Raw genomic sequence first — 21,691 nt, 5'->3', positions numbered from 1 at the left:
TTTATTTTATTTTAAACTTAGAGCAACGTTATCTATTTTATCAAGAATTGTAATTGTTGATGTTGCGCTCAGGAACGGCAGCGGCAACTTTTGGTCCCAATGCCAACGATGTCAATGTGATTGTTTGGCCAGATCGATCGGGGGGCAATTATGTTCTGCAAACAAAGAAAATGTGTGACACTTATTAATTTTATCTAGAAAGAAACATAGCCTAACTATAGCCTGTTACATGTTCAAATTAAAGAAGTAGATTCTGATTTAACTTAGTGAACCTTGACATTTACAGACTCTATTCGAATAGGCGCAGTCACAGCCACTCAAAGCGACACGCATTTTCAAACAGACTCAACTCTCTGCCAAATGTAAACTCTCTCAATTTATAGTTTCTCCTTCTTTAAAAGGCCAACCAGATCTGGGTCTTCTTGAGGATATTCAAGATGTTTTCCTCATGTCTTCCCAATCTTCCCAATCAGAAGACCAGATGTCTTCCCAAGCAGATCACGTACCTACTGCTGGCTTCGGCCCAGACCTGAAGAAGTATGTTGCCCTCACTTCATATGGCTGTATTAGGACTTATCAATATCTGACCAACCAGGTACTTCAACAACAAAACTCTTTCCGATGTAGTCGTCCGATGCAGTAGCCAAGAGTTTGCTGTCCATAAACTGGTTCTCTTTAGTCATTCAGAATACTTTGTCAAGCAGCTTAGCGGTCCATGGAAGGTTTGTAATCGATTTCAAATTTCTAATTTGGAGAAATACTAACATAGCCTAGGAAAGCCAGGAAAATGCCATCGTCATTACTGAGTTCCACGCCGACGTGGTTGAGGCTATGCTGTATTTTTTGTATCACTTAGATTACAAAGTCCCAACGAACGCCATGATCTTCAACGCAAGAATGTATGAGATTGCCGACAACTATGGGCTCGATTCCCTTAAGAATTTGGCCAAAGACAAATTCCGCACCGCAATCGAGGCAGACTGGAACGAGGCTGAATATGTTGATGCGATCAGTATCGTGTATACCTCGACCCCTCCCCAGGACCATGACCTACGAGAGTCAGTCGTGGACATTTCTATGGAGCACATGAACGAACTAATAGGACATGGCGACTTCAAGAGTGCATTGGAGGCCAACCCGGAATTTGCGATTGACATTATTCATGGTCAAGCGGAGAAAATTGCGGAAATCCAGAACCGTGGATACCCTCGGTACAGGTACGCACCATATTCGTGGAAGCCACGGCATCTATAGCCTTTACTGGCGTTCATTGGAGATAGATAAACCTTTGAAGAAATCTTGGTACTAATTGCCCCAAGAAGCGCAACAATTCAGGTCTTTGTGCCGTATTAATACCCCCATGCCTTTTATTTTTGTATCCTGTGCTCTGACTTTTAGTTTTCTGCCATCCCCTGGCGGGTTGACGAAGTATCTCATCTGCTATAGAGACATAGAGGCTGTTTAAGCTATTTTTAAATTGGTAACAAACCGATTGTTAGTCTAGATATGTTTGTTAAATACAGTGACGACGGTTTAGCTTGTCTCATTATAGCTTACATTGAGTATCTACTTATCTATCTTCCAAGACCCCGAACTTGTAGATGTGAATTTCCGATGTTGCTTGAATCCTCTATGCTAACAGGCCAAACAACAAGCTTGTTCGCTGCCAGAAATCGTTGGCCGACTTGGAGATTCGCTGCCTCGCTGCTGTATCATCCAGCTTGGAGTGTTGATAGAACCTGTCCTCGAGTTTTTGGAATAGGTTGCTCGATGCCTCCTCTGCGTTGCCGATGCAATGCCGCAAGAGAGAGACATCGAAGAGCCACTGCGTGAAGAGATCTGCCTTCTGCTCAGAGCTCAACACGGACTTGGACTCGTTGTCTTGTTTTTCGATCTCTGTGGATGACTCGGTGTTGGTGTCCTTCTTGGTATCCTCATCTCCCTCATCTTCCGTATCTTCATCGTTTTCTGTGTCTTCATCATCCTTCTTTTCTGCGTCTGTAACTGCATTCTTCGACTTGCTATCCTTTGCATCGTGCTCCTTGATAGTATTTGTTTCCTCGGCCAAAATGTCTGCTATTGACTTGTCCCACAGTTCACATAGCTGTTGTGTCAAATGCTTCTTCATCACAGAAACGGCTGCTTTAGTCCATAGGTCGAGTCCATGATCCGACATTGACATTGAGAGCGATCGCAAGAACAGGAAAATCTCTGGCGAGGGCTGGTTTGGCAGTGCTGGCTCTCCATCCCAAAGCGGTCTACCCACCACAACCCTTTGCGTGATTCCTTGAGCAGAGAACTCATTGAGCGTAGGTTCCGAAACGGCGATTGCCACATTCTCATGGAGTGAAGGGACAATCTTGAGTCCAAAGGTCCTTATAGATGGGCGCTCTGGTAACTGTTGCCGGATGTCTCGCATGACGCGGAGGAAATACATAGCCATCTTGCCATTCCGCGATGACCCAGCGCGTTCGTTCCACAAACCCTGAATGTGATCTTCCAGCTCCTTGAAAGACTTGTCGAGCGTAGTATCAAGCTTCTCCTGCAACATCTGCGGATCGTCTTTGCTTAAAAGCTTTTGCCTAGCCTCAATTGTGTCTTCATCTTCAATCTCGTCATAATCGTTATCCCAGCGCTGCCGGCGAAGCTGCTCGACCACCTCTTTGACATCATCAATAACGTGATACCATGACTTGTAACAATGCGCTGCCTTGGAAACAGCATCGTTGCGGCCGTAGAGACGAGATACAACCTCCTGCACGAATGGCGCAGCACCACCCGCAAGGGCTTCATCGTACCCATCTTCGTCCCAGATGCTCACATGCTCATCAGTGATACCATCCTTCCATCGTCCGAGAGCTGCGGATACTTCGGAGCCGACTAGACGAAGCTTGCTGACCTTGGTGTCTAAAACCTCCAACATGCGTGAGTTGATGGCCTCGCGAAGAGAATCTTGCATCTCTGATGGGTCAATACCCTTGGCCTTCCCACCATCTCGGATCCAAAGCTCTAAAACGCTTGTTCGTAGTTCCATGATCAACTTGAACTCCGACATGGTACCCAGAGCTTTCCTAAGTCCAGAAAGCAGAACCTCAGATCCCTTCTCGGACCATGCCGATAACATCTGGCGAGCCTGGCTCCCATCAAGATCATCATGTCTAACAAATGGCGTGAAATACTGTATCTCTTCGTCGCACCAGCGCTCGTAAATATCCAGCCGTAGTCCTTCAAGCTGCTTGAGACTGGGGTCAGCGAGCAGGGGATGACTCTTCAACCCCGACAAAGCCAATGATAAACGACCTGGTACCAAAGCTTGTACGTCAAGAAGAGTTCTTGAGTATAGTCTAAGGCTTTTGACAACGTCCTCAGCACTGATTTTGCGGTTGTTTTCTTCCACTTCAAAAGCAAGACTCATGGCCTCTCCTCTCACGTGCAAGAAATGTCGAAGGACGTCTTTTGCTCCGGAGCTAGTAGCTAGGCTGTAAGCGCATAATGCTTTTTGAACATCTTCCCTTTCCGTCTCATCGCCTGCCTTCTCGAAGACCTTCTCCACGCTCCTAAGCAGTCTTCGCCGTAGCTTGTTGACCGATATTCGAGCAGCTTCTGTAGCTCGGCGACTGCCTGGGTCGGTGACATCGTCTAGCAGGCTCTTGATCAAAAGTCGACTCAGAACAAGGACCTTGGTAGAGAGTACCAGTCTGTCTCCCCTCTTGACACCACCACCTAGTCCACCACCGCCTTTTAGTATTCGTCCTACAACCAGTACACATGCGTCAAGAAGTCTCAGCCGCGCGGCGATAGATGCTGCAGACCTGTTCTCTTTTGCGACGAAATTGGAGAGACCTGTAGCTTTGGCGCCTATCACAGCTCTTCCGCATTGGCCGCCCATCTTGCCTAGAAGCTCCTGGACAACATCGTTGTCGTCGCGCATGTGCACGATGGTATCTGCCGTGCCGAGAAGATCGCGATAGGAGCTTCCGACCTGCGTACGCAGGCGGGTCGATTTCTCTTCGATTGCGACATGGAGGTTCTTGTGTATAGCACGAATCTGAGGGAGGGTATTGTTCGGCGAGAAGATCTGGGCGGACGAGGTGAGCTTAGAGGTGTCGATGTCGGCCATTGTCGATTGGTAGCTGCGGAGTGGCGAGATCTTATTTTCTCGGTGGTATCTTTATACATGCATCGATTCGGGAGTTCGTGTACGTTCTACTAAGTTGCGCCGAATTATTGGCAACTGGAAGAAGGATGTTAATGATTAAAGGAAGCTGTTGAAGCAACGTGGAGTTTGGCGGGGCTATGCAAGGATCAATCCGCTGGCCACCCCAGAGTCAGGGTAACAGAAAAGATGACCTCTAATTAAGTGTAGGATGTACGAATAAATGGCATGATTATGATCTAAAATAGGGTAAACTAACCTGTTGATTTCGTCTTGTATGTTTCAGCTGGTCAATTTCCGATTCGACAAGGCCACCTTGATCTTGATCCTTGAAGACTTACATGCTACTACAATCAAACTCTCGATACTGTACAGGTAAAAATGAGATAATATTGACCAAAAAAATAAAATTTCTTTTGTAACGCTATTAACCAGAGTTTTAATGAATTCGAATCTATAGTCTTGTACTCTTGATAACAGCTGTGTTGATACCAGACAACTCTCCTTGGTATCCTCCCTTGGGTTCGCCTCCTTGCCAAGTGGGCTTCATGCTCTTCAACTTCTTCTGCTTGGCCTCGTACTGCTTGCGCTTCTTGACACGAGGGTTTCGGACATCCTTGCTTCGCTTGGGCGCTAGACCCTTGTTCTTCTCGATGGCATATGTGATCTTTCGCTTGCCATCCTCGCCAAGCTCTTCCTTCTCTACGACTCGATCGGCCTTGCTTGCGGCGGCGTATGCTGCGTAGCGAGCGGCCTTGTCCTCCTTGCCCTTCTTTGACTTTTGCGCGACCATATCGTAGTACTCATCCTCGTTATTACGGACCTCCTTAGCAGTGGCGTCTTGGTCGTCACCGCTTTCGTCGCCCAACTCTGTTCCTAGCTTGGAGCCCTTCTGTCCACGCTTCTCAGCCTGAGCATTAAGACGTGCTGCACGATCACGGAGACGTTCACGATGAGGAATATCCATATCACCACCAGCATCCCTTCCAGCGCCAGCACGCTTGTTCGCCTTCTGCACAATTTGTGAAGTGTAGAATTTGAGACTCTTCTTGCGGGCAGCCTTCTCGGCTGCGGTACGCTCATCGAGGACATCCTCCTCACCAAAGTCGGAGTTATCATCTTGTTCGATAGCGGCGGCCTTCTTGGCCTTCTTAGATTTCTTGCCAGGAAGGGGTAGGTCGTAGAGATCAGCAACTGCAGCCTCTCCGGCCTTGACCTTCTCGAGCTTTCGTGCCAATTTCTCAGCAGCAGCCTTTTCTTGCTTGGAAGACTTCTTGCTCTTCTTTGTCTTCTTCACCTCAGCGTCCAGACTCTCCATGCCCTGCATAAGAGCCTCGTCATCGATATCTGAGATAGCATCCTCGTCGATACTCTTTGTGGACTTGATATCCTTGACCTTCCGCCATGCCTCACGACAGCTCATCAGCGTTTCCATGACCTCGTGATCTCGTAGTTCGGTAGGGTCAATTGTCTTTTGCACCTTGGAATTGTCTCTTGCGGGGGAGGTCAAGATGGCGAAATAACTTGCGAGAGCAGCAACGTAGCAGCCAGCAACCCAGTACTTGACAGCCTCCAGCGATTGACCAGAGAGACCTTGAGCTGCTTTTTGGAGATCAGGGAGAGCGGGTTGTAGGGCTTGAAACTCTTTGACAAGAGGCTCGAACTCGGGGTAGCGGTTCTTGAGAAGTGTGTACCGTTCCTCAGGTCCCATATCATCTGTAATTTCGACCTCCTTTAAGACCTCTATGACTGTCTCTTCCCCTTCGCCCTCCTCTTGACCTTCGGCTAGCCATTCATCGCCATCGAAAATGAAATCTTCTTCGGCCATCTTGGAAAGCTTCTTCTGCTGAAGGCGCTTGGCTTCCACTTCTTCCTCCAGAGCATCGGCCTCGGTTTCGATATTATCGGCATTATAGTAGTCGTTTCGAGAAGCTCCCCACCAACCAGAGTCACCCTCCTCTTCATCGTCCTTGCCTTCTTCATCATCTGAGGCGGCATGCTTGGATTTTGAGCCTTTGGTCTTGTGCGACTGCTCATCCGCTTCAGAATCCGAGTCCTCATAGCCAAGAACCTCTTCATCAGATAGCTCGATATCGTCGTCCTCTTTTCTTCGGCGCTTCGAGTTGGGCTCGTCATCAAGTAGTATTTGATCTCGGTTCATGAAGTACTCGTCTTCGGAATCGGCAACATCTTCGTAGGTGGTGATAGGTCCAAGTCGAGCATCTGAAGCGTCGAGTTCCTTTGGACCCGATTGCGCGTTATTGCGCCCTGAGGCCTTTCTTTTCTTGGCCATATTCGCAGGTTCTGGAGTATGGCGTGTGTGTATGTGGTGGAAAATGGAAGTGTAAATATGGATGCGAAGACGGGCTGTCGCAGTCGCAACTTTTTTTGAAATTTTAGGCGATAAGAGATAAGACGACGCCCCCGCCGCGCCACAGGACGTTATTAGCGCGACTCGCTATTCCGCACCAGCCACACCCAGTAATAAGGTTACTCTGCCCGTTCTATCAGATCGATCAATCGGCCTTGCAGCACACCACATGGTCTCAGCTTACATTATTCATGATACACATGATCAACAACCGCGCACCTCTCAGTGAGACATTCCACCACTTGTGCCTTCAACGGGCGCTTGAGATCAAGGAAATGCCTCAGTTTTGAGAGCTCGGCCTCGAGGAGCTATTTGACAAGCGACAGATAGTGCCCGATGATTTGCTGTATCCACGGTCACTCCCTGATGTGATATACAAGCCCCTTGTCAGAGCCACTTCGCCAAGCTATGCTTTTAAGTCAGGATCTTTTTATGCAGCAAAGGTAGCGTTGTCTGGCTCATTATTGGCAAGTGTCTGTAGTTCAGTCTACTAGGATTGACTATTTTCTGATTTGCATGAGGCACACACAATGAGTACAGTATATTCTACAGCGCAAAGATTGGTAGCTGGTCTCAAGTTTTAGATAAAAATTAACCACGACAAGGAATTCCATACTTCGATTTAACAATTCCATGCGCAACAAGCGCTGGACGCTAGCCGCCTGCAGTAGAAAGTGGCCTCCCACATCGCTTCCATGAGTCAATCGCTGGGGCCTTGGTGGATATGCATGCTGTACAGCAGCGATGACGAAATGCCGAAGGACTTCCATCCCCCCGGCTGGTGATAGGCACGTTCGAAGCCTAATCATGTAGCGTAAGGTGCCTTGTCCAGCATGCCTCACTGTCGTGTGGCAGCCCCTGATTTCTTTGTATGTAGCTTAATTTATTCTTCCCATGAATCGTGCTATTCTTTTCGACATCGTCTGTTTCAATTTAATTCGCGCGTCATACAAACAGTTGTCCATTCTTATGTAGAGAACCCTGAATCATTACCACCAGGACCAAGAGGTATCATCGGCACGACTCAGACCCCCAGACTGATAGGCCACTGATCATTAGAGCTCGGCGTAATTATTACCGAATCTGGCAGTTGATACTTGACAAGAGGAAAGAACCAAAACAAGCCGAAGCTACCTGCAACGTTTAGATTGGTAGCTTCCTCCTAAAGCTCAATAATCAGCTGGACTATCAGATGCACTTTTGCTTCCTCAATATACACTCATTTCCCCATCATCACCTCATCGGACGCCTCTTCCTTTCTGTTTCTTTCTCTCCCTGGTTCACCCCGCCATCTATCGGACTCGATTCAAGCTCAAGCAAGCTTATACCACGCTTGGCGCGCCTCCACCATCCCGCCCAAGGGTCACCTGGACCCTGAGAAGGTGACGGTGTGACAACTGACGAACCATCAAGGCATTAGCAAGACAAGCACGGGCATCGAGATAGACACCTGGAGTAGATCATCCTTTGTCTCTCTTCTACTTTTTGCTGTTCCTGTTTAATTCTTTCATCCTATTCTGTTCTTTTTCTTCCTTCAACTAGGCGCCGCTGTTATCGCTAGCTCTCTTGTCACCCTGGTTCTTTTACTTCGTGTCGGCACCTGAGTTTCCCGAGCTTCATTTTTATCATCATGGCAGGACAAGAGCCAGATGGTTCCGAGCCGCCCTCGCCACGAACTGCCCGTCGACACCCACCTCTCCCCCGAAACCGTTCTGCCGGTGAACTTGATGAACGAACTCCCTTGCTCACAACTTCAAGATCGCACATTCGGATCAGTACAGCAAGCTCGAGTCGTCAGCACAGGGGTACACTGTCGCGGGAACACAGTTACTTAGGTTCGTGGCACCGTGAAACATGCACTATATTGAATCTTGCTAATTAATCTTCTTTTGCAGGCGCTTATCATGGCTCTCGAAATCACAGTCGCCATCCTTCTTGGAGTTCGAGACTGGTTAATGCCCTCTCAGATCGACACGAATCCTCCATGACCGAATCCAAAGGCACCATTTTCCCCGACGAGCGCATGTGGTACGATCAATTTACAAGCACCGACTGGGTCCATGATGCCATTGCCGATTCCCACAGGGTCAAGGAACTGCGCAGTCGTAAGGACTTTTGGGGCAGATTGCGCGTTATCTTTGACGGTGCCCAAGGCTGGATCTTGAGCGCGCTGTGTGGCTTTATCGTCGCGTTGATGGCCTATACGGTTGACGTTGCCGAATCTACTGTCTTTGATTTCAAAGAAGGCCACTGCACCAGAGGCTGGTATCTCAACAAAAAGGTGAGTAAATCGAGCCCAATAGTTCCCGCACGGCACTGGCTTCGATTATGAGAGCAAGTTGACTGACACTGGGAACAGAGATGCTGCCCTGATATCACCTGTGATGACTGGGAGACGTGGTCATATAAGCTGAACAATCCCTTCGGAGAGATCTGGAGCAGTTTCGTGATTTACATGACCTTTGTTCTTCTCCTCGCTGCGATGGCTTGCTGGATGGCGCTTTGGACTAAGACTGTCGTTCCCTCAGCGTACCAACTGACGACTCTTGATGAGAACCTGGCGGTCGATAACATCCACCATACATACGACGATTCAAATGAAAGCGAATCATCAACGCCACAGCCAGAAGCTGAGCCAAAACCAGAGAATCCACCCATGGTTTACTATTCAGCGGCTGGCAGCGGAGTCGCTGAGGTTCGTGTCATACTGAGCGGTTTCGTTCTGCACGGTTTCCTGGGCGCTAGGACCTTGATCGTTAAGATGGTGGCCCTGATTTTGAGTGTTGCCTCTGGCATGAGTCTTGGAAAAGAGGGTCCCTACGTCCACATGGCCGCTTGCGTAGGCAATATCTTGTGTCGAATATTTTCAAAGTACGATCGAAATGATGGCAAGCGACGAGAGGTTATCTCGGCAGCGGCTGCCGCAGGAGTAGCTGTTGCCTTTGGTGCGCCTTTGGGCGGAGTATTGTTTGGTCTGGAAGAGGTTTCGTACTTCTTCCCAGCCAAGACATTGTTCCGCACTTTCTTCTGCTGCATTGTTGCCGCTTTGTCTCTTAAATTCCTCAACCCATATGGCACACACAAGATTGTCATGTTCGAAGTCAGGTATGTGGTTGACTGGGAATACTTTGAGCTTGTAAGCTTCATATTCGTGGGCGTCATTGGTGGTGCGTTGGGTGCTCTCTTCATTAAGGCCTCCAAGTATTGGGCCCAATCTTTCAGAAAGATCAAATTGATCAAGAAGTACCCCCTACTGGAGGTGCTTCTTGTTGCGCTGGTGACCGGATTGATGAGTTACTGGAATTCTTTGACAAAGCTTCCGGTTGCCGAACTGCTCCTCAACCTGGCTTCTCCTTGCGAGGGCTCCAACGTTGATTGGGAAGAGCGAACTCTCTGCCCTGGTTCTATTGACGAAATCCCCCCTATCCTTTCCCACTTGTTTGTGGCCCTTTTGATTAAGGGTTTCCTGACAGTCATCACCTTTGGCATTGTAAGTTTTTAGCTGTAGCGGACCAAAGCATAAACTAACGCGCGAAACAGAAAGTACCTGCTGGTATCTATGTACCATCCATGGTTGTCGGTGGCCTGATGGGCCGGATAGTTGGTCACATCGTGCAATGGGCTGTCCTACGTGTCCCGAACTGGGGTATCTGGGGAGATTGCGCTTTCAGTCGAGATGGGTCTTGCATCCAGCCTGGTGTGTACGGTCTTATCGCAGCCGGTGCCACCATGTGTGGTGTGACGAGACTGTCTGTGACACTTGCCGTCATCCTCTTCGAACTTACTGGTAGTCTCGACTACGTCTTGCCATTCTCACTGGCTATTCTCGTGGCCAAATGGACATCGGACGCCATTGAACCAAACAGCATCTATGTGAGTTTTAGGACTTTTACTCCGTAGCTGGCCAGCAACTAACATGACCAGGACCTTCTCACAAACATGAATTCGTACCCATTCTTGGACAATAAGCATAAACCTATCTTTACGGAGGATCTGGCCGATATTGTACCAAGGATTCGAAAAGAACGAATCATTGACATCACAAACTCGCCAGTAGTACCTGCGACTAGTTTGCGAATCAAGCTTGAGCTCTTGCATAGAGCTGGTGAGCTCGATGGAGGATTGCCCATTGTGAGGCATGGTATTCTGGTCGGGCTTATACCTGCACCTGATCTTGGATTCGCCCTCGATCAGCTACAAGACGAAGCGACAGACCTTTGCCTGATGGATAGAGTTCCCAGCATCGACGAAGACGACCAATCCCACGACCCCACGGATTTCACGCCGTATATCGATCCTGTGAGTTGTAATATAAAGGTCTTCGGCTCAACATTCACTAACACGACTTAGGCACCTGTTGCGCTGGATATCAAATCGCCGATGGACTTGGTTTACGAGTTGTTCTCAAAACTGGGACTCCGTTATATCTGCGTGCTCAAGGATGGCAGATATGCTGGAATGGTTAGTGCCTTGATTGTTTATGATTCGCGATACTAACAGCTTTTAGACACACAAGAAGACTTTTGTTAGATATATGCGGGAGCATGAGGATTGAGATCGTTAACAAGGTGTTTTGGGCATGGCGAGCATTGATTTCATGATTCGGAAACTGCATTTGCATTACATTGGTAACAGCGTGTTCTTCTTTGGGTATGGTATCCGGATACATTGACACAACGCAATTGATGAGTTGGCAGAAGAGCCAGGTTCTTCACCCCCCATAGATTGGTAACTTAACAGCACAAAGCATCGTGAAATCGAAAGGCTCATGGAATTTTACAAGTTTGAAATTGAGCAAATGAAATGGTTAGTGTGATAATTGTGCTTTGTTCTTGTGATCAGCTCAAAACATTCGTATATGGTTGATCTAAGTCGGCTGGACTGTCCCAGATCTGCTGTCTCCATTGACCTACCCAAAAGGGAAAGTTTCTGGATGCTGATCTAAGTATCCTCGGAGAGGGACCAAGATAACAACGGCATCTCGCATAGAATTGGCAGTCGGACGGCTCCGAAACCGGCACCGGGCCGGTTCATAGAATACAAACGGGAAAGACGGCTCTGAATACCAGCTCCGGGGGGTGTATTGACTGACACACAGTGACCAGGTACCAAGTCTAAAGAGATATCGAATACACTGCTGTATCAGTCCCCACTCAGTAAAGATCACCGAACTTGGTGAGCAACCATGTGTCTAGGTGAAGGTCGGTGAGAGATGCATATTCGGAATTCATGACTGGATTGGATGCACTGCAGTGTAGCTGGAAGGCGTCTCTGCGAACCGTTTACACCAAGTACCCCGAGATATAGAGTTGTTTAGTGTACCCCGCGCGCTGACAGTTTACCTAGACGGATGAATTTGGAGAGCGGGGCTCGAATTCAGGAAGGTTAACCCGTCAGAAGGTTATCAAACGGGCAGTTATTTTGGAGGTGATGGTTTTGAATGATATCGAGGCGACTAACACTAGATGAAACAGTCACGGGGTGTTCTTCATTAACTGCAATGCTAGTTAGAGGGTGCATGATAGAGAATATGCGCTGTAGAATTGGGTATGGAACCGACAACAAAGTTACAGTGCTTTTACTGCCTGTGTCTAAGCGGGCCTCAGGGTATCAGAAAAGCTGCCCGCTTGAGGCATAAGGGACGAAATTAGTAGACCACTTTATACGATGTAGGCCATGATATTGGGTGAATTATTTTTGCATCCTAAAACTTAGAGGCCATCTTTTCTGCTACCCACTACTAGCCAAGATAGACTAGGCGAGTCGAGTGCTACAACTTCTTTTCCTATTGTGGCAAGCTTTCAACACCATGTATAACTTCACCCCTCCCTCTTTCCTGATTCCATGCATCCTCCACCCACCTGGACCTCAATTGCGCTCCACCTGTTGGTCAATTCCTGAGCCGACTGCGGGGAAGATAAACTTTTAGTTTGTCTGTGTTAGCTGGGGACATCATGACTGCTCTCAATGTGAGAACCCGGTGCCGAATGAGGCGCTGGCCGTGGAGATACGATGCAGCCAGTGCCTGCCGTATAAAAGGGCGGAAGAGATCCTCTCCTTTTGCCATTCTCTCCTCCTCTGCATCTACGTGTTGAGTGTTGAAGTCTCTCTCCATACATCATCGCATCTAGTAAGTTGTCCCTCTGGAATACCTTTGTTACCATCATGGTTGCACATGACCAAATATCCCCTTATCATGACGACACGCCTCTTTTGTGCTAACATTTCTTCCTTCTCAGCAGACGCACGACAGGACCAAATCATACCTCGCGGTCAAATCCTCTCATAACCAACCTTAAACCTCTTCGAGTCATCTTCGTCATGTCGGCCCTCCGCGCTGGCATGGCCGCTAGGCCTGCAGCTCAAGCTGCTTCCCGAGCCACCGCTTTCCGCAATTTCGCTACCTCTCGAAACATGCGAATGGCTGCTGTTTCGGAGAAGAATTTCTTTGCTGGCGAGCCCGAAGCCCCCTCAGTCAAGACAGCTATCCCTGGACCCAAGACCAAGAGTCATATGGATGAGCTCACAAAGGTTTTCGACACCCGCAGCGCAAACATGATGGCCGATTACACCAAGAGCCAGGGCAACTACATTGTTGACCCTGATGGCAACGTTCTCCTCGACGTGTAAGTAAGAAACTAATCCTCTTCGCTGGTGATGTCTTCAGAAGTCCACGACTGACAATAACGATAGCTTCGCTCAGATTGCTTCCATTGCTGTCGGCTACAACAACCCCGCCCTCATCAAGGCTGCTTCCAGCCCCGAGATGATCAACTCCATCGTGAACCGACCTGCTCTCGGAGCCTTCCCCTCTCACGACTGGGCCGATCTTCTCAAGTCGAGTCTCCTTAGTGTTGCCCCCAAGGGCCTGGACAACGTCTTCACTGCCATGGCTGGTTCCGATGCCAATGAGACTGCTTACAAAGCCGCTTTCATGTGGCGCCGACAGCAGGAGCGAGGTGGTCCCGATGTCGACTTTAGCCCTAAGGAGCTCGATAGTGCCATGAACAACCAGTCTCCCGGTAGCCCCGACCTCTCTATCCTCTCCTTCAAGACCGGTTTCCACGGCCGTCTCTTTGGATCGCTTTCCACAACCCGATCCAAGGCAATTCACAAGATCGATATCCCTGCCTTCGACTGGCCTCAGGCTACCTTCCCCAAGCTCAAGTATCCTCTCGAGGAGAATGTTGAGGAGAACAAGAAGATTGAGCAGGCTAGTCTCGACGAGGTTGAGCACCTCATCAAGAGCTGGCACCACCCTCCCTGCGCCGTTGTTGTCGAGCCCGTCCAGAGTGAGGGCGGTGACAACCACGCCTCGCCAGACTTTTTCCGCAAGCTGCGCAATCTGACCAAGAAGCACAACATTCTCCTTATTGTGGACGAGGTCCAAACTGGCATCGGCGCTACCGGCAAGTTCTGGGCTCACGAGCACTGGAACCTCGAGACACCCCCTGATATTGTGACCTTCTCCAAGAAAGCTCAAGCTGCCGGTTTCTACTATGCCGACCCAGCTATCCGTCCAAACAAGCCTTACCGCCAGTTCAACACATGGATGGGTGACCCTGCTCGTGCTATCCTCTTCAAGGCCATCGTCGATGAGATCAAGAAGAACGACCTCGTCAACCACACCGCAAAGGTTGGCGACCAGCTTTTCAAGGACCTTGAGAGCCTTAGCAAGAAGTACCCAGGACAGATTGAGAACCTCCGTGGCAAGGGCCAAGGAACCTTTATTGCCTTTGACAGCCCCAAGCGTGATAAGTTCCTGACTGAGGCCAAGACTCTGGGCGTGAACATTGGTGGCAGTGGTGCTGACGCCGTCCGTCTACGACCTATGCTTATCTTCCAGCAGAAGCATGCTGATATTCTTCTCGACGCTGTTGAGAAGATTGTTAAGAAGTAAAAGGGAAAATCAATGGAGGAAAAAGAGATATCAAAACAACCATCTAAGGATGGCGGAGTTAGGGATCAGTTCAAGGAACCAAATCATACGTGTATTTAGCGAAGATTGATATGATTCATATATTTATAATGTTTCTGAACCTCAGAGGACGCCGGACGCCAACCATCAAGGGGACCTAAGGGTATGAGAAAAATTGACCTTTGGAAACATAAGAGACGAGATTAGTAGGTCAGTTTATGCTCCTTAGACTATACTTAGTCTACTTATTTTTATATCCTAAGACTTAGGACGCCAACTTTTCTGCTACCCACTGGGGGGATTTCGGTGCAAACATTAGGTTTATAAGCCACCTCTACCATCCCTTGATTCTGTACACTGAGTGTTGAAATCTCACCCAAGAACTTTCCTCTTGCGGTTGATTTTTGTGAAAACTTAGCAAATAGACTTGTAGTCGTACATATATCTTACAGCTCTATAGCTCTAGTTTATCGGAGGCTGTACATGGAGTGAATGATGAGGATGGCTCTGTAATCATCTCTTCTGGCCTTCCAGTCGCTGCATGTCGTAAAACTCATACAAAATACTCCTTTATTCCTATGTCCCTTGATAATCAAACTTTACGCTGACTGCGGCGTAGAACCTTGCTCGGTTCGGGGCTTCCATTGTTCTGTTGCTGCGCCTTGTCTGGTGTATCATCCTCAGCGTCGCTGGTGTGCTCCTTTGCCTCGATTAACTCAACAGAGCGTGATCGGTCTTGCTCTGTCGCTTCCTGCTTCGAAACGCTAGGAATTGCGTCGCTGCTTGATCTAGGGCGGTCGGGTGCTTGCCCTGGAAGCTGCAAAGACACCAATTAGCAACTCAAGTAACTCATGTACAAAAAGGAAAGAGGTGTTCCTACTCGGCTCAGTGCCGCAAGGGCTTTTTGGTCACTTCTCTGACGAACCATCTCCGTCTGGTACCTGTGCGTTTTCATTACTACACCCCGCTGTTGTGTGGGTGGTGCACACATAAGCCCCTGATTCATGCCACTGGTAACAACTGGCTCAATCACCGTGACCGCGCTAGGATGCAGCTGGGGAGCCGGAGCAATAGGCCGGAAAGACGGCTGTCCATTCTGTACGATTTGTTGATTAGGCATGGGAGCAAGAGCTCGAGGGTTGAAAGGTTGCTGGCCCATTACGTTTCTACCTGCATAGGCTGGACGACCCTTCTTCTTAGGCGGAGGCCCAGGCTGATACTGGTACTGCTGGGGGTTAACAGGCATGGCTGATTGGTGCTGCACGTTCGTTTGAGGATTCTGTGCTGCAGTATGTAGAGGCTGCGCCTGAGGCCCTTGAGAGCCGGACGGTTGAACGCCGTTACCACATTCACTGCTTTGTCTATCGCCTGGAGCTTTTCGTTTGGTCCCTTGCGCAGTTACTTCGTTTCCGATCATCACAAGAGTCGCTTGACACTGGGCTAGGTTGCGACCTATAAAATGCGATGAGTTGGGTTTGCAGAAATGTACATGTTGGTGTCTGACTTACCATTTGGCAATGCCAGGTGAAACCAGTTAGGCGAAATATTGAAGTGCCCAAGGACTCTGTACAATTGGTGGTTGTCGATTTGGCTTTGCTTGAGTATCTCAGTAAGAAGCTGTCGCTGGTAGATATTAGCCTGTGGTGGCGATGGTGAATTGTCCTGACACATACCTTCTCCTGTTCGCTGAATGGCTCCATACTTTTCTCTCTTTGCCGCCAAGTACCATCGAGTATTGTGAGTGTCAACGCAAACGTAGGAACTGATAGGCTAGGTGGAAGCTGGCTCTTCAACACTTAAGAAAGTTGAAAGCCAGTAGTCATCAGTTGACAAGCAAGTTCCGTTTTGAGTAAATGTATATGAAGTTGAGAATATCTCTGCCAGGCGGGCGGGTGTTGATGGCCTTGAGGGAAGTTCGATGGCAGGGTAGCTACTGCTCCGAGCAATCAAGGATATTTGCTTTCGCTAGAAATACTGCGGTGACTTGTTGACAGTCCCAGCCGACTGGCTTGGAGATGCCGGGTACGACAAAAGGAAACGACTGGTTCAGGGTTCTGCAGTACATGTGATAGCAGGTGGATGAAGAAGCGAGGGTTACCGCTTGCGACCACAAAGGGAACACAGAGGCCGAAATAACAAATTCTTATTTCTGCTGTGTTTATGCAGGAAAGTGATGCCTGGGCGGAGTCAGTTGCTGTGAGAGATAGATATCAAAGAGTAAAATCGAGGTTGTATACCTTTGCAGCACAATATTGACCAAATCTTTCCAGAGACGGAGCAAGATTTGGTTGTTATTGTTTTGGTGAGTGAAGGAAGAAAGGCTTTGGTGAGGAAAGCTCTCGTCCGAAATCTTTGAAGTTTGAAATAAATTTCGTTGCGAGGTGAATGCGAAGGAAAATAAAAAGTTGCAGTTCATTCGGGTGACGTGATGGTCGGTGCCAGAGCCAGTGCAAGGCAGACAGCTGCTCAGAAGTGATAGTAGATATATCAGTGCCACTGCCACTGCCAGCCAGTGTCAGATTTCCGGCTGCCTATAAATATTATATCTGAAATGCCAGAGTGCACAAAAGATAGGTAAAGAAAGTGGCCTGGTTGAGACGAAACGAGACAAGATGAAGTGAGCTGCATTCGAAAGCCACTAAATCGCTTGATCGAGATTGTTTATAGATTTGGTTCGACGAACACCGGGATATCTAGCATATGAGATAGCTTATACAACATGTATCACGGGAGTGGCCGAGAAAACGATTGTACAAAGATCCAAGGCGATCCAACAAGTTCGGTTCGTCAGGGGAGCATGAACATGAGCATGAGCATGGATTGGGATTGCAGCGTGTGTCGCGTAGCACAGCTTGAGCCGATTCATTGTTTTGGAAATCCTCCTTTTCCTTTTCCTCTTGCTAAACGTCGTGTTCTATCCATGTTTGTGCTGATTTTGATATGGGAGGTGTGCGGTGGTGGTGGATTGGATGCCTCTGAACAGGGACGGCCAGGTCAAGCTGACTGTGATTCACCCAATACTTAGAGGCCTCTAAATGTCTCAGTTGGAGTGCTCCAATTTGTTGCTGCACTTGATTTCTTTGATAACCGTGACCCGACTTTGATGATGCGGGTGCATCAAGACGGGTCTGGAAATGATGCAGGGAACCAATAGCCAATTTCTCCAAACCCCAACAAGAGCGCCTGACTCGACCCTGGATGGATACTTGTCCTAGATATGGAGGACCTTAGTAGGTAAGAAGAACATGGTCGGTCCCGTGCTCACAATCCTCAGCCCATGGAAACACACCAACATGAAATTGTTGGTATTCCATTGGCTTCTCGTCTATGCAAATGCTTGTTTGGTGTGGTAATGCTGTACCGTATTTGTCCGCCATGGCCGACCAACCAAAGAGAAGCTCAGCCTGATCCGTGTACAAGCATTTGTTGGAGTCGCTTTTTTTTTCTTTTTTTTTTTGCTGGCCCCCCGGTTAGGCAAAGGAGTTGTTTGGTAGTCTATAATGGGTCATATCCGTCCTGTACAACCTAGGGACTTGGGTAAAAGTGAAAGGGCGCGTTCCATTGGCCAATTGGCGGCGACGAAATCATCGTTTCTGTCATTTGTTGATACCTCTTTTATTGTTCTCTCTTTCCCATGAAAGAATGATTGGTCATCTCATCGGAAAGGATGTCATTCTGCGGTTGACTGGTCGTATTTGGCGAACGTAGCACTGGCCAAGGGTTCGTCAAGACCCAGGGTCTTAAGGGCTTGGAATGCAATGACAGCTATGATGGATGCTGATGGATGATAATGGATGATAATGGATGAGTAGAACAATTAACAGTTTAATCATATTGAATATAAACCAGGTTGAAAAGAGCACCTTTGTTTCCTCTTTATAAGCAAGAAAGCTCAGCAACGGCCTTGCTCTGGCAGACAGCCATTCGATGCACTATGAGGTGGCAGCATCTGACTGGGTCTAAATACTCACATTAAGCAATAGAACCATGCGATATGAATACCAATTGCATCATACAGCATATAACAAAGGTAACGTGCTTTTACCGACCATCTTATTATTATCTTCCTACGCAAAATGGACATGTACTTGCATTATTGGCCTCCTAAGTCTTATGGTACAAAAATAAGTAGTCTAAAAGTTGTAGTTTAAAGAGCATAAACTAACCTACTAATTTCGTCTCTTGAGCTTCCAGCGATCAATTTTCTGATACCCTGAGGGCAGTAACCTTTCCTAGTGCTACCGCAATTCGGTGTTCAATGTCTTCCAATAAGCTAGCTCTTGTTTAGATGAGCGATCTTGAAGATGATGCAAGGTTAGCTGTCGGCTATATCTCCATTCCATGCCGAGGCACGTTGATGGCTGTGGAGTCCTCCCCGCCACCAATCTGGGGTAATGGTAATCAATCCCCCATGTAAGTCATTACATTACCCTGAAGTATTGAATAAGAAGACAGCACCAACTCCTTGTTCTACAGTCTTGTCCCCTAGTCTTTCAGCTCAATTGATGTCGGATCGACTTCTTCTTCTATCCCGTCCAAGCAACCTCTTTAAAATAAAATCGACATTCTTTCGTGGAATCTCTTCAACATGGCAGAAGAATCTATTCTTAATCTTGAATATCGCGGCCGTACAGCTATTTTGACAATTCACAACGAACGAAAGCTCAACGCCTTCACTGGCGCACAGTACTACGACCTTGCTCAGAAACTACGAGAGATTGCCACTCATGATGAGGTTTTCACCACAGTGATTTTGGCAAAGGGCCGCTTCTTTTCAGCGTAAGCAAACCAGCATGGAATTCACTCGATGCACTGCCCTTCACTTTAAATATACCATGTCTAGGAGATGCAAGACTGACACTTAACAGAGGAGCCGATGTAGGAATCACTCGAAAAGCACCGGGAGAAGACAATGATTCGCACAAACAGCTGCTACAAACTTTTGTTGCCAACAACCTCAACATCACACACGCTTTTGCAACTCACCCCAAGATTCTCGTCATTGGTCTTAATGGTCCTGTTATCGGCCTCACAGCTGCGCTAGTCGCTTTTGCCGACTTCATATACTGCGCTCCTTCAACCTTCCTCCTCACACCATTCTCGTCTATCGGTCTTGTTGCCGAGGGCGGTGCGTCACGAGCTCTAGCACTGCGTCTCGGGCCTGCGCGAGCGAATGAAGCACTTATCATGAGCCGTCGCATCGGATCGCAAGAACTGGAGCGCTGTGGATTTGTCAACGCCATATTTGACGAGGGCGACGATGCCAAGTTCAGGGCAAGGGTGTTGCATGAGGTGGATGAGAGGCTGGGAGATCATCTCAACGGTGACAGCTTGATTGGAATCAAGAAGCTGCTTAGGAAGCCTGAAATGGATATCATGCACACGCAGAATGTACATGAAGTTTTTGCCGGCTTGGAGAGATTCTTGACCGGAGTACCGCAAGAGGAGTTTGCAAAGCTTGCAAGTGGTGCCAAACGACACAAGCTATAGGATACCCAGTCTAGTTACGGAAGTCATATTAAATAACAATTACAGCATTGGATATGACCGAATAGTATCTACAAGTCTCATCCATAGACAGAATACGTGATCGACCAAGAACAAAGACAGCACTGGGCATTCACTACTGGAGACAGTTCACGTACCATCCATTCGAACCAAACTGGTCGTTCAAGAGATCCAGATACCAGAAGATGCATTGCCAGGCCACACCTGCCTTATCAGGTGGGTTGTAGCAAGCAAGCAAGGAAAGAATGGATGGAAGGTGCCCACTGAAGCCTGTGACTCTCTGCTGTTACTGTCTGTCTACCTACCTTGGTACCTGGCCTCAGGGTATCGGAAAATCTGGCCGCTGGAAGCATAAGAGACGAAATTGGTAGGCCAGTTTATGCTATTTAGACTATAGTTCTTAGCCTACTACTTGTTTTTATACCATAAGACGTAGGAGGCCAACTTTTTCTCCTATACCTAGCCTGAGCAGGTATTGCCTTCCAATTTCATCATGCATCATCCGAGCACCTATGGCAGCTTCCCTGGCAGTATCAAGTTCGATGGAAGGGAAGGTATTCGGGGTCATCTGGTGAATAAAACCGCATCCTCCCCCTTCCCGTCTCCCAACTCTCTTCTTCATCCTCATCATCATCTTGCTTTCTTGGTTGGCTTCACCCATCTGCACTCTACACTTGCATCCATCACTTGCATCAATTCAGAACAAATTCCCCCATCGACATCATGCAACGTCCAGGATCTAAGCCCTTGGAACGTTCTGTCCGCCTGACGTTAGTGTTGTTCCTTACTCTCTTGAGTTTGATAAGCTTCATCAACATCATCCTAAGCACTATCTCTGCCCACCGATATCCCGAAGAATTGAGACGCTACATCAAGACCGCTATTGCCTCCGACAATCGGAAAGATGATGCCATTGCACGAAATCCCCTTTCTTACATTGATTCGACTCCGGTGCCCTTTGTCTTCCTCGCCGTCGCGAGTGTTCTCGGTTCGATCCTTCCCGTGTTCGCAATTGTCGTCCTGCTCAGAAGCCACCACAATCATCCTGCCGCCCGTTACGTTTTCAGGATCGTGGCTCTTTTGACGGCATTATTTTTCGCCATCGTCTACTTCACCTGGTCAACCACGCCTCTGACATTTCTCTTTCCTTATGAGGCGCACTGGAAGCTTGGTGGTTGGGCTGTTGACCTCGCTCACCTCAACCTGTAAGTCATTCTTGTTATTGCTCTTGGGAACGTCCACTGACCTCCTCATCAGGCTGATGTTCATTTTGGTCACTGTGAGCACGGCAGTCCTCGACATTCCTCCTGAGGTGTAGTTTAAGATTCGAACAGACGAGGTGGCTGCGGGCTAGGGAGGACGCTACTTTTATTATTATTAGGTTATACTTAACAGTATAAAAATAAAAAACCTAAGAATTCCGACCTGAATGACATGAATGACATGAATAACCTAAACTGACCTAAACTGGCCTAAATTGACCGACTCATGCTATTTAGATTAGGCTTTTTAGGCTGTTTATTTCTGTACCCAAATGCTTAGAAGCCCTCTCCTCTGCTAGTTACCCAGGACTGCATAAGTACACAATCGGAATTGGGACTGGGGAGGTTATGGACGAGCTGACTACCCAACCTGGGCCTCAGGAAGACGAAAGTCGTCTATTTTTACATCAAGCTAAGAGGCAGCCCGGTAGACAACACGTCACAGATCAGAGGCAAGTCAAGGCATGGCTGATACC

The 21,691-nt window shown here is 48.1% G+C and overlaps 8 protein-coding genes across 8 annotated transcripts; 5 read left to right on the top strand and 3 right to left on the bottom strand.

The window, feature by feature from the left end:
* Positions 1-448: 448 nt before the first annotated feature.
* Positions 449-1,353, top strand: EDB82DRAFT_529036 (BTB/POZ protein; the record flags this gene model as incomplete). The annotated part of the gene is made up of 4 exons (XM_025737305.1): positions 449-537; positions 596-722; positions 775-1,217; positions 1,320-1,353. The coding sequence occupies 4 exons, from the start codon at positions 449-451 to the stop codon at positions 1,351-1,353; spliced, it is 693 nt and encodes a 230-aa protein (XP_025592179.1).
* Positions 1,354-1,442: 89 nt separating this feature from the next.
* EDB82DRAFT_293806 (uncharacterized protein) lies at positions 1,443-4,468 on the bottom strand. The gene has a single exon (XM_025737304.2). The coding sequence runs from the start codon at positions 4,118-4,120 to the stop codon at positions 1,631-1,633; it is 2,490 nt and encodes an 829-aa protein (XP_025592178.1). The 5' UTR covers positions 4,121-4,468; the 3' UTR covers positions 1,443-1,630.
* A 14-nt stretch (positions 4,469-4,482) lies between these two features.
* Positions 4,483-6,618, bottom strand: EDB82DRAFT_512161 (Sas10 C-terminal domain-containing protein). Its single transcript, XM_025737303.2, has one exon. It carries the CDS (start codon positions 6,447-6,449, stop codon positions 4,611-4,613), a length of 1,839 nt encoding a protein of 612 aa, XP_025592177.1. The 5' UTR covers positions 6,450-6,618; the 3' UTR covers positions 4,483-4,610.
* A 1,250-nt stretch (positions 6,619-7,868) lies between these two features.
* EDB82DRAFT_293475 (chloride channel) lies at positions 7,869-11,496 on the top strand. Its single transcript, XM_065607423.1, has 6 exons — positions 7,869-8,362; positions 8,423-8,808; positions 8,887-10,017; positions 10,068-10,400; positions 10,452-10,826; positions 10,878-11,496. The coding sequence occupies exons 1-6, from the start codon at positions 8,158-8,160 to the stop codon at positions 11,022-11,024; spliced, it is 2,577 nt and encodes an 858-aa protein (XP_065463233.1). The 5' UTR covers positions 7,869-8,157; the 3' UTR covers positions 11,025-11,496.
* Positions 11,497-12,848: 1,352 nt separating this feature from the next.
* Positions 12,849-14,427, top strand: EDB82DRAFT_479668 (aminotransferase class-III-domain-containing protein; the record flags this gene model as incomplete). Its single annotated transcript, XM_025737301.1, has 2 exons — positions 12,849-13,153; positions 13,221-14,427. 2 exons carry the CDS (start codon positions 12,849-12,851, stop codon positions 14,425-14,427), a joined length of 1,512 nt encoding a protein of 503 aa, XP_025592175.1.
* A 169-nt stretch (positions 14,428-14,596) lies between these two features.
* Positions 14,597-16,141, bottom strand: EDB82DRAFT_512154 (uncharacterized protein). Its single transcript, XM_065608918.1, has 3 exons — positions 16,119-16,141; positions 15,326-16,068; positions 14,597-15,262 (listed from the first exon to the last, which is right to left on the bottom strand). Exons 2-3 carry the CDS (start codon positions 15,860-15,862, stop codon positions 15,038-15,040), a joined length of 762 nt encoding a protein of 253 aa, XP_065463232.1. The 5' UTR covers positions 15,863-16,068; positions 16,119-16,141; the 3' UTR covers positions 14,597-15,037.
* A 2,700-nt stretch (positions 16,142-18,841) lies between these two features.
* Positions 18,842-20,385, top strand: EDB82DRAFT_512149 (ClpP/crotonase-like domain-containing protein). The gene is made up of 2 exons (XM_025737299.2): positions 18,842-19,224; positions 19,314-20,385. The coding sequence occupies exons 1-2, from the start codon at positions 19,034-19,036 to the stop codon at positions 19,933-19,935; spliced, it is 813 nt and encodes a 270-aa protein (XP_025592173.1). The 5' UTR covers positions 18,842-19,033; the 3' UTR covers positions 19,936-20,385.
* EDB82DRAFT_512148 (uncharacterized protein) lies at positions 20,236-21,356 on the top strand. The gene is made up of 2 exons (XM_025737297.2): positions 20,236-21,158; positions 21,211-21,356. Exons 1-2 carry the CDS (start codon positions 20,677-20,679, stop codon positions 21,269-21,271), a joined length of 543 nt encoding a protein of 180 aa, XP_025592172.1. The 5' UTR covers positions 20,236-20,676; the 3' UTR covers positions 21,272-21,356.
* The last annotated feature ends 335 nt before the right edge of the window (positions 21,357-21,691 follow it).

The sequence above is a fragment of the Fusarium venenatum genome (genome assembly GCF_020744135.1).
Source record: "Fusarium venenatum strain MPI-CAGE-CH-0201 chromosome Unknown EDB82scaffold_4, whole genome shotgun sequence".
Taxonomy (NCBI): Eukaryota; Fungi; Ascomycota; class Sordariomycetes; order Hypocreales; family Nectriaceae; genus Fusarium; species Fusarium venenatum.
This window is presented reverse-complemented; position numbering and strand designations above follow the sequence as displayed.